Consider the following 11,928-nt stretch of genomic DNA (forward strand, 5'->3'; position numbering starts at 1 on the left):
GCATCAATCGACTCACAATATGCTCTAACGAGATGGAACGAACACTTATCTTTGGAGTCCAGAGTAGCAGACAGCCACGGTGACCAGAAGGATGATCAGGAACCCGGAAGCAGCCAAGCTGACCAGAAGGATGATCATAAACCCGAAGGAAGCCAACGCCAACCCCAAAACGAAGGACGACCCAAAATAAGGCAAAGTGTGCGCGAGAATAGTTTTCGTGTGCGCGAAAGCAGAGAAATTCCGATTCAATCGGAAATCCATATTCCCGACAGTGCAAAAAGTGCATGCGTTGCGGAAAATCCTCAATTTAGGAAAAAACCGAATCAGAAAAAAGAATTCGGCAAAGACTTAAAAGACAGTCATAGAGACTCTAAACTTAGTCTTAAGAAACCGAAACTGTCCGAAATTAATCGGAATTTAACTTTAAGTCACTTAGATTTAAGGTACGATGTCGAAAAGTCACTAGATTCTAGTGATAAGATATTTATAAAACAAGAATCGACCAATGAAGTCGAAATAGTCGATGTATTAACGAATTCATCGTCAGAATCAACATTTATAACACCTATCGATAACGAGATAGAAAGCGGTGCAATGGCGATCCTAAGTACCCAAAAGATGAACAAGTTACTTCAGAATAAAGAGAAAGGCAAAATTTTCAATAATTCAACTAAATTTAAAGAAGTTACTAGGGAAAAATCACTAGAATCTAGTGAAAATTCACAAATTAATAATAATAGGACAGGAATATACGTTTCCGAAGGGAAATATTCCAACAATTCGCTAACAATAAGGAAAATAGCGGATAACAGCATTAATAATACTAATTTAGCGTTTAAGAATATTAAAATTAGTTCAAACTTTAGTAATAAGTTAGAATTAAGTGAGAAATCGCAAGAAATAGCGGAAAATACGATTTCCCAAAAAGTCACTAACCTAGGGGAAAAAATTAATCGGATTAACGATGAAAGGAAGACTTTAGAACACACCAAGGATAGATGGCAGAAGAACAGCGACCACAGCAACATGGAAACAAGCCCTGAGGTCAAGATTCAATATGGCCGTTCACTCGTGACAGCTAGCAACACGTGCCGCGAGTTATCTAAAGAATCCGACGTAATCGTGTTGAAAAGAAGCAACATGCAGCAATCCGACGCTGTAAAAACTTTCTTCGAAGAAGAAGACGTAGCGTACCAAAGAGCGTTACAAGTAATACGACTCAAAGGAGTGAAAAGGCGAAGAGAGACCCGCACGCAGATGCTGCGGAAATTCGCCGAGGCAGAGGAAGAGTTTAGTGCATACTCGGCTGAAGAGATCGACCAATTAATAAAGATCGAGGATGAGAAAACTAAGCGGATAAATGCAATGATCATCTCAGCCATCAAAGCACAAGGACTGTCGCAAACCTATTTTGACAGGTCAATACTCAAGAACGACGATGGATCCGATTTATTCGAGGTCCAAACTATTATGGAGGTCAAATTCCTCAAGGATCAGGCTGAAAAAGCCAAACCGTTCGCAGCAGAGTTCGTCATCGCAAACGGATTAATGCGTAAAAACGTCAGAATTATGACACAAGAAAATATCGAAATAATCGAAGTCGATAAAACAGAGCAGAAAGCCATCGAGACAGGTAATCTCAGTATTAAAAAGCAAAGCAAACCAAGAATACTGAGCGATGTCAAACTGAGGGAGGCTGACAAAAGAAGGATGTCAATGGATCCGAACAAGGAAAACATCGCCAGCAAGAGATCCAAACCACCGACACCCGACGAACCCTCAACAAGCAAAGAGCCTAGTCGTGATTTTCAGATTGAAAAGTCACGACGAAGCCCTTTGAGGGGGGCTATGCAACCGCAGGTCCGGGTGCAGAGGATGGTGACAGCCGGAACAAGCAGAGAGCCAGCCAAGCAGCCGCCAAGCCCGTCTAAGGAAGAGAAGACGGCTGAAGGGGTCCCGAAAGGCCAGATTCGGGACCAAGAGAAGAGGTCAGCCGCAGCTGATTTCTTCTAAAGGTAACTAAGTGACAGAAGACACATAAGTTTCCTCAACATTCTCTAAACGCGAATAAGAAAAGATCTGAAATTCTTTCTGTCGAGGAATCCCTAATACAGAATCAAAAACTGCTTCTAAACCCCCCCCCGGTCATAGGGGGAAAATGTCTTTCTGCGGATTTGGCTAATTTTTCGATATGTTGTAGTTCTCGTCATTCTGAACAAATGTCTCAATGGGCAGAATGATCTAATGAGCCGTTTCCGTGCTACAAGCCCTGAAAGGTCCAGATTTAACATGTAAAAATATAAGTTTTTCGACTGGAAATAAAGAAGGATGGATTTTTCTTCTTCAATTCTTAACTGTACTGATGATAATTATTGTTAAGAGTTGTATAAAGACAACAGATGTTATAAACTATATATATAATATCAATAAATATATATTCAACTTATACATACACATTATATGTCTATTTTTATAATTGACATACATTATAAATCCACATAGATTGGACTGTACTACATACATCCGTTGTTTTTATACGACTCTAAACAATAATTGTCATCAATACAGTGGATTAAGAATTGAAGAAAAAAATCCATCCTTCCTTATTTCGAGTCGAAAAACTTATACTTTTGCATGTTAAATCTGGACCTTTCAGGGCTTGTAACACGGAAACGGCTCATTAGATCATTCTGCCCGCTCAGACATTTGTTCAGAATGACGAGAACTACAACATATCGAAAAATTAGCCAAATCCGCAGAAAGACATTTTCCCCCTATGACCGGGGGGGGGGGGTTTAGAAGCAGTTTTTGATTCTGTATTAGGGATTCCTCGACAGAAAGAATTTCAGATCTTTTCTTATTCGCGTTTAGAGAATGTTGAGGAAAATGTTCCTCAAATTCTCTACATACTTTTTAAGAAGAATTCTAAAAATTTTAATTCTTCACAGAAGAAAATTTTTACTGCATTTCTTTCAGAGTTTCAGGATATTTTCTCTGAAGATGTTGTTGCAGGAAGTTGTTGGGTTAGTGGAGCATGAGCTCAATCTTAGTGATTCACGTGCTATCAAACAAACGCCTAGACGGATTCCAATTTCTATGAGGAAGGAAATTGATAAGATTATAGAGGAGATGAAGGAAAAAGGTGTAATAGAAGAATCGCAAAGTCCTTGAACTTCTCCGGCGGTTTTAGTGAAGAAAAATGATGGTTCAATTAGATTATGTGTCGACTATCGTAAGTTGAATGCTATGAAACATTCGTATCCATTGCCTAGAATAGATGGAATTTTGGATCAATTATCAGGTAACTCGTGGTTCTCTACTTTAGACTTAAAAAGTGGTTATTGGCAAGTAAAGATTTGCTAAAAAGTTAAAGCGAGAACTGCATTTTCGATTGGTAACGGGTTATGGCAATTTAACGTTATGCCATTTGGATTATGTAATGCTCCTTCTACTTTTGAAAGGTTTATGGAGCGAGTTTTATATAAATTATCAAAAATTTGTCTTGTTTACCTCGATGATGTAATAATTTTTGGAAAAAGTTTTGAGGAAGTGATTTAAAATATAAGAAAGGTTTTCTTCGGATACGGGTAGCTAATTTAAAAATAAATCCAAAGAAATGTAATTTATTTGGAAGAGAGGTGAAATATTTAGGTCATATCGGAGAAAGGAATTAGTACGGATCCGGAGAAGATTTCTGCAGTAAAAGAGTAGCCGGCTCCTCGAAATAAGAAACAGGTCCGCAGTTTTCTTGGATTTTGCTCGTATTACAGGAAATTTGTTAGAGGATTTTCTTCAATTGTGAAACCCTTATATATTTTGACGGAAAATCTGCCCAAGTTTGAATGGACAACGCAATGTCAAGAAGCATTTGAGATTTTGAAAAAGGCTTTGATATCTTCGCCTATTCTTTCTTTTCCTAAAGAGGATGGAAAATTTATCCTAGACACGGACGCTTCTAATTCAGGAAATGGTGCGGTATTATCTCAGGAACAAGATGGAATCGAGAAAGTCATCGCTTATTTTAGTCGGTCGTTTAGTAAGACTGAAAGAAATTATTGTGTGACTCGAAGGGAATTGTTAGCAGTGGTGGACTCAATCAAGTCTTTCCATTATTTATATGGACGACAATTCTTGGTACGAACAGATCACATTTATCTCAAATGGTTAATGTCTTTCAGGAATTTAGAAGGACAATTAGCTCGCTGGATAGAGAGGCTTTAACAATATGATTTTGAAGTAGCTCATCGGAAAGGTCTTTCTCATAAAAACGCAGATGGATTATCTCATCGTCTCTGTGCTAAGGTTGAATGCAAATACTGCTTCAAGGTGGAAATATTAGAGGAAGTAGTGAAGGAGAAGAGAATTGCTCGAATCACTTTGGAAGGAACTAATTTGGAAATTTGGCAAAAAGAACAATTAGAGGATCCTTGTATTGCTATTTTTATTAAAGGAAAAGAAGAAGGAAGGCGTCCACTTTGGTCCGAGGTTGTTGCTAGGGAGAATTCAACTAAGGTGTATTGGTCATATTGGGATGCTCTTGTTTTGAAGGACGCTGTACTTTATAAAAGGTGGAAAGCACCTAATTTAAAATTAAGTGTTCTTTAAGTAATCGTTCCTCGAAGAAAAATTTATCAGATTATAGAGGAAGCTCATGATTCCCCTTCAGGAGGGCATTTTGGTGTTAACAAAACACTAGCCAAGATTCGAAAACGTTTTTATTGGGCTTCTAGTAAATCTGATGTGGAGGAATGGTGTAGGACTTGCAAAAATTGTATTGCAAGGAAGGGTCCTTCTGGTAAAGGAAAATCTTCTCTTCAAAGTTTCAATGTAGGAGCTCCATTTGAAAGATTAGAGTTGGATATTCTTGGTCCGTTACCGGAAACTTGTGCAGAAAATAAATATTTAATAGTTATTACCGATTGTTTTTCGAAATGGGTGGAAGCTTTTCCAATGAAGAGTGTTAGAGCAAAGAAAAGAGCTGAGATTTTTGTTATGCAAGTGATTTCTAGGCATGGTGTTCCTTTGGAGATACATGCGGATCAGAGAAGGAATTTTGAATCAAGACTTTTCCAGGAATTAATGCAGTTGCTTGGGATAAGGAAGACGAGAACTACTCCTTTTCATCCACAATCCAATGGACAAGTTGAACGTCAGCATTGTACAATTAGTAATTATTTAGCGAAATTTATCGCTGAGAACCAAAGGGACTGGGATCGTTAATTCCGTTGTATTTGCTCGCTTATAGGATTTCTAAACATGAAACTTCTGGGATTACTCCTTCTGAATCTTATTTCGGTAGAGACTTGAGGTTACCTTTAGATTTGTTACGAGGTTGTCCTCCACAATTTAGAACTGTAGATTCGGGTGAAAGTTATATTGGAGAAATGAGGAATAGGTTAGAGGGAATTCATTATAAGGTTAGACGACGTTTAGAAATCAAATCTTCTTGTGCAAAATCCTATTATAATCGGAAGGCTAGGAGAATTTCTTTTTCTATTGGGCAAAAAGTCTGGTTATTTACTCCACGTAGGGAAAAGGGAAAGACTCCTAAATTACAAAACTATTGGGAAAACAATTAGGAAATCGAATAAACAGGGTAGGAATAAAATTGTTCATTCTAATAGATTGGCTTCTTATGTTAAAAGACGATAATTTTCTTGAATTATAAAATCGGAGCCCGCAACTTATTACTAATGTTGGAATAATTTTGAATTTTTAATAATGTTTAATGATTGTTTTATTTGGTATAATTCTTTCGCGAGAAAATTTTTGTTTAGAGAGAAGAAGGAATATTTCTTCTGAAAATTGAAGATTGAAATCTTCGCACATTGACATACTTTGTTGGATGAAGACTGCCTCACCCACGGTTTTTCATCCGTGGTTTTCCCGTGGGTCGTAGGGCGAATGCCAAGGCAGAGACTTGAGGAGTTCCTTTGGGAACGTTGGGTCCACGGAGGATATCCCCCTTTTGTCTGAAGAAAATCGAAGGACAATCGGAGGATGGAAATGTTTTACGTCGATGGAGTATGGAACGTAGTGCGGCCCGGTAACCTGTAGCAGCAGCTCAGGATAGGGCAAGAAGTCACTTCAAGTACTCCGAGAACGACCAAGGACAGGATTGTCGGGACGACAATCTGAGAAGAAAGGGGGCAGTGTTGTGTCCCCGTATTTGCCGGCTGCCGGATATATATATTTTCTGGCGAGAAGTTTGGCAAGGAAAGAAAGTTATCTCCGAGCGGGTCACTAAAGGGGTGTTGATAGAAACAAAAAAGGGGTTGGGGAGTTTTGGATCGGCCGTTATCACGCGCGGACGTGTTTGTTACGGTCTGATGCATGTTGTTCTGTTATCTTGTATTACTTTATGTGTTACTATTATTAAAGTTCTTTCGTGTTTTACGTGAGCGTCTTTCGAGAATTCACGCAGTCAGCCCGTGAGCGCAACAATATGTATATTATATATTCGGAAATAATGTAAATGATTTTAATAATTGATATTATTTATGTAAAATGTTTATCATTACTAAATCACATTAATATTATACAATATCCATTTATATATTTACGTATAATAAAAATAATATGGTTTTTTTTATTTCAAACTCAAATAAAATATATTTTTTACAAATAATAATATATGAAAATAATAACTTTATTCAAAATAAATAAAAAGTGAAAATGCTTTGTCTGCGAATGATTTAATTTATTATATACAACTTTATTGACGAAAGATTGATTTAATTTGTTATATAAACAATTATAAAATATAAGTCAGTATCAGTATTTATTATTATTAATAATTCATATTAATATAATTTAAAATACATTAACATTATAATATATAACACCATTTGCACCTATTTTTAAGGCGATTAGTTTTTATCAAATTTCATATAATGCAAAGTGGCGAGATGATGTTACCTGAAATGAGAATTGATAAGTAATCTGTATCATACATATGTTTTATGCATTATAGTTATATACATTAAAATAACAATTTTCGATGTCGATTTGCGATAATTTCGCGGGCCACTCTCTCAGTAGCACGTGTTTGGTGAATAATGCCTCGTATTCAGGATCGTTGTGATAATCTGTGCCAATAATAGCTGAATATTCCTTTGGTTTTGCCGGGTGGTAATAACGCGCGATTATTCGACGAAGCTGATTCTTCCTTCCTGCACGGCGTGTCTTAGGCATTATAAATCATATAGAACATTCTGGAGACTGCGTTACTTTCACAATATGTCGACGTGCGGCGGTCCTCACTGTCGGTTATTGTTTCGGTATATAACTGTGAGCGGGTTGTCCTCTCGAAACAGTCACTACAGGTTCCAGAATTTAATAGAAGAAATGAATTGTTTAGCGACGATGAGCGGTTCGTCCTCTCTAAATCGCAGCCTAGAATTCGTAATCGATAATAGTTTATTTAATAAGAAACTATACGACACGTGCACGCTGGAGAAACAACTGAATTTAGAGATTTTGAGAATAAGTAAGATGTAGAACTAGAAACGCGTGAGGTTATAGATGAGGTTGTGTTTTCAAATAAATATTAGGATTGTTAATATAAAACACACAATTTATTTAAAGTTAACACTAGACGCACTTAATACAAGAAATCAAATCTTAGAGTTAGAGCTTATTATTAGATTTAGAATTAGAGTTAGAATTCGAACTAGGATTTAGAGTTAGAGAGCGTTTGGAGTAGAACTGCTCTGGTTGGAGTCGCGATTAGAACTGACTAAGTTTGGGACTGATCTGAGGTCCTTCGTTTCGGCGGCTCGGCGTTGCGGCGGCCCGAGGTGGGGGACGCTTGCCGTAGTGGGAGCGCTCGCCGTGGTGGGAAAGTTCCTAGGCGCTACGCAGCGCCACGTTTAGGCACTAGGCGGAGTTAGGCATCATGGCCGTCGCTGGCGCGCTTTTCAAATAGCGCTTAAGGGACTTAGAATTATTTTTATGAGAAACATAAGAAAATGAAAAATGTTTAGCGGCCGGACGTGACACTCTTTCTAACTCAGTCATTACTAACATATCAGAATAATATAATTTAACAAAAATAATACAAAATAGAAAGAAATAAAAATTATTATATGTACGTTAAAAAATAAATAAAAATTTCTAAAGCGTATCATTAATAAATATTATGAGACGTGTGTAATGTTAAAATAGACAAAGGCAAAAAAAAGAAAATATAATATATAAAAATTATTAACTATATACATTGTTATAAAAAAAATCATAGTATTATTAATTATATATATCAAAATAATAAAATTATATATTATACAAAAATTTAATTGCACGCTATAAATAAGTGACAAAGAGAAATAATAAAATGCAATATTTTTATAAAATAACAAAATTAATTTATTAAATATATATTTTTGTATAATAATGTTAATATGAAGTATATAAATAAAATTTATGAAACAAAAATATAATCACATATAAAATATTTATTACAAATCACAAAATATTTATTACAAATTTTATTAATAAATAAAATTAAAAGTATTTTAGTTTTCCTAAAAATAACATGTTGATTTAATGTAGATATACTAAAAATTACATTACATAATATATATTTATGATATTTAAATGTGTTAAGGCATTTAAATGAGACTGAGAGAGACCGAAACAAGTAAGAGTGAGTGAGAGAGAAGTTCAGATGGCACTACTGGGCAACTCGCTTACTTCGCGCATGCGCACTCCATTTTAGCCAACACAAAATCGAGAGAGTTGCGCTACTGTATATGCTGTGGTTGCGGCGCGGAGGGACAACACCTCCACGTCGCGCCCTCTCGGGAGGGAGTTATGTATCCCTCCCGGGGGCGGGACGAGGGTTCGAGTCTCCCGCTCGAACCTCCGATACTATCTTCCCCCTTTCTATGTAAGGGGGAAGCTAGTTTCCTCTATGCGTGGGGCGGGACCCGACTTCTCCCCGACCCCCGCCCCGGCGAGAGCCCCTTCCCCGCCAAGGCGACCAGGTGGGGTCGTCCCTCTCCTCTCGGGACTCGGGGGTATGATCCCTTCTTCCCCGCCACCCCGTCTCTCCCGTTCTCTCTCGGCCGTCTCCTTCCGCAGCATAACTCTGTTGCAGAAGGAGACGACCGCCCTCCAAGCATCGCTCTCGATCATCTTGTTAGTGAAACTCTTGTCAAAATCTTGTTAGTGGTCGGGACCGACAGGTCTAGACTGACTATGTCGGTGAGGGCACGGCGCTCTTCCACCCACGCTGGGCAAAACTCCAGCGTGTGCTGCGCCTCTCATGTTCGCAATGGCGGCACTGCGTTGAGGGCTCTTTTCCAATCTTGTGCAGGTATTCGCCGAAACAGCCATGTCCGATGAGCACCTGGGTTAGGTGGAACGACATTTTGCCGTGAGGCCTGTCCATCCACTCCTCCAGTACAGGCCTCACGGCCCCGACGACTCTACTCCCCGAATTAGTTGGAGGAATGGTTAAGAGATACTTTTTCCACTCCTCCGTCATCCGTCGCCGGGCTTGGAGCCCAGAGATTCCCCGTGCCCTGTTCGTGATGATCTCCCCCATACTTTGGAGCTCTTTAAGCTGCCGGTACACTCCGGTGTGTGCACTGGCAACGAGCTCCATTGGGGGTAATCTCGCCAGGGTCGAGGCCGCCGCGTGCGGTACCGTCCGGTATCCGCGGACTACACGGATGGCCACTCTGCGTTGCACTCTACGCAGTGCGTCGCGTATGTGCCGAGTGGCCACCGCTTCGTCCGCCCAAACCGGTGCCCCGTAAAGGGCTACCGAGTTGATAATATTCGCGTACAGACGGCGTACCCGATCGTCCGGTCCTCCAATATTGGGCAGCAGGCGGCTAAGAGCCCCGTCGACCTTCCCAACCAGACGATCAAAGTGATCTCTAAATCTCCACCTCCCGTCCAGCCAGAGTCCAAGGTACTTCATGGATTTACCCAGCAGGACGGGGGTGTCGTCCACCGTGACGTGGGTCTGAGGTGGCTTCCCCTGAGAGCCATCGTGAAAGAAGATGGCTTCAGTTTTTCTGGGGGCCACCTTCAGACCCATACTCCTTATAGCCCTAACAACGCAGGCCACCGCGAGATTGGCAATTGCCCTTGCCTCCCCCCAGTCTGCACCCCCAGCTAGTAGTAGAGTGTCGTCTGCTACGCAGACGACGGTCCCGACGGGGGGAGGGCAGTCCGTAGGATGCTATCGTATGCGATGTCCCATAGTAGGGGTCTCAAAACTGACCCCTGCGGGACCAGACCCGACCGGGGATACCGTAAGGGCCGGGGGCTTTATTCCCTCGTGCCCTTAACCTTTTGACTACTCCGGTTATTTCATCCCTGGACACCTCATATTCCTCTTCCCAGCTTACGGGTTCCCTAACAAAGAGTTCGGGAACCCTGTCTGCTACCGGGAAAAGGGTAGATAGAGTTTCCTCTAGAACTTGAGGCTCCAGGGATTCCGTCACGGGGAGCGCCCAGTGTTTAAGTTTGTTCATGATGATCTTGTATGGACGCCCCCATGGGTCTGAGTCTAGGGTGAGCAATTGCTTATCCCATGCTCTTGCCTTGGTCCGTCTGAAGGCGGCGCTTAGAGCATTTCGCGCGTTGCGGTATTGCTCCAGCGCCGCCTCCGTGTTTTTGGCAAGACCACGCCACCTCGCTTTAGTGAACCGGCGTCTGGCTTGAACCGAGGCGCGTCTAAGATCCACGATCTCCTCGGTTCACCAGTACGCCGCCCTGAGTGGTCTGGGCTTGGCTCGGGGCATGGCGAAGTCACACGCCCTCTCCATAGTTTCCCCGAGCCATTCCACCTGGCTATTGATGTCCTGAGATGCTTGTGCATCTGGCCAGGTCGCCGAGCTGCTTCCAGCCTGTCCTTGTCCAACTTTTTAAGGGCCCACCGCTTTGGCGATTCGCAATCCCCCCTTGGGCGCAGTCCGGGCACCCTATGGCAGGCGGTATCCACCCCCATTCAGATATATAAATGGTCCGAAAGAGGTTCTTGGTCCATTACCCGCCAGTTACTGACTCTGTCAGCCGCAGAGGGCGAAGCCCACGTCAGATCGACGATGGACGCCCCCTGCGGCCTGACTAGGGTGCTGCTTGTGCCTGTATTTAAGATGCACAGGCCGAGTACCGCTGCCCGATCTTCCATGACTCTGCCCTTGTGATTGGTGCGTCGGGAACCCCAACGTTGCGAATGGGCGTTGAAGTCCCCGGCGACCACGATTGGTTCTGAGAGCCTTCTCTGGACGAGCATGGCTATCTCGTCCAATATGTCCCCGAACTGGACAGAGTCCACGCTGGGGGGGATATAACATCCCACCAGCCAAAGCGGGCCCCACTCGACGGCATCTTTCTCCTCCCACTTTGTTGCTGGGGGGGCAACCTCGCGGCTCCAGATGATCGCGACCGAGCCCCTATCGTCCGCCGCCCAACAGGGGTGGTTTGGCGGAACTCTATAGGGCTCAGCCGCGATCCCGATCCCACACTTATTTTCCGCCAGAGCGTGGACAAATAGGTCCTGCGCCCTAGCACAATGGTTGAGATTGGTCTGGAGGAGACCGATCTTCATAGTTAAAGCTATATATTTAGGCCTCCTCCATGACCACTTCCTTTAGTTCCTCCGGTTTCTTGGCCGGAGAATTTTCGGTATTGGTCTCCTCCTTGTTACTTTTGGAGGCTTCCTTACCCCGGGTTTTTCTCCGGGGTTTGGGTGCCTCCATTTGTTTTTCTAGGGGGGGGGGGTGTTCTGGAGGTCGTAACCTCCTTCTTTCCCTCCCATGACTTCTTCTGTTGGGTCTTTTTGGCCCCTTTGCCGCCTTTTTTTTTAGGATGGCAGTTTGCGCTGCCGATCCTATGATTGGCCAGCCTCTACGCACGCCATGCAACGTGGCTTTGCGTTGCACACGTTGGCCTTGTGGCCGAGCGCACCGC

General features: G+C 42.0%; 1 protein-coding gene across 1 annotated transcript; it reads right to left on the minus strand.

Annotated features, from left to right (window-relative positions):
* Positions 1–10,963: 10,963 nt before the first annotated feature.
* On the minus strand, positions 10,964–11,566 carry LOC145939892 (uncharacterized). Its single transcript, XM_083044524.1, has one exon. The coding sequence runs from the start codon at positions 11,564–11,566 to the stop codon at positions 10,964–10,966; it is 603 nt and encodes a 200-aa protein (XP_082900650.1).
* Positions 11,567–11,928: the final 362 nt, after the last annotated feature.

This window comes from Prenolepis imparis, unplaced genomic scaffold (genome assembly GCF_030444845.1).
Source record: "Prenolepis imparis isolate NDT839.2.m4 unplaced genomic scaffold, iyPreImpa1.0 SCAF_8, whole genome shotgun sequence".
NCBI classification, from domain to species: domain Eukaryota; kingdom Metazoa; phylum Arthropoda; class Insecta; order Hymenoptera; family Formicidae; genus Prenolepis; species Prenolepis imparis.

Coding starts and splice junctions, on each gene's coding strand:
- LOC145939892 (XM_083044524.1), bottom strand. CDS start 11,566: ATGAAGATCGGTCTCCTCCAGACCAATCTCAACCATTGTGCTAGGGCG.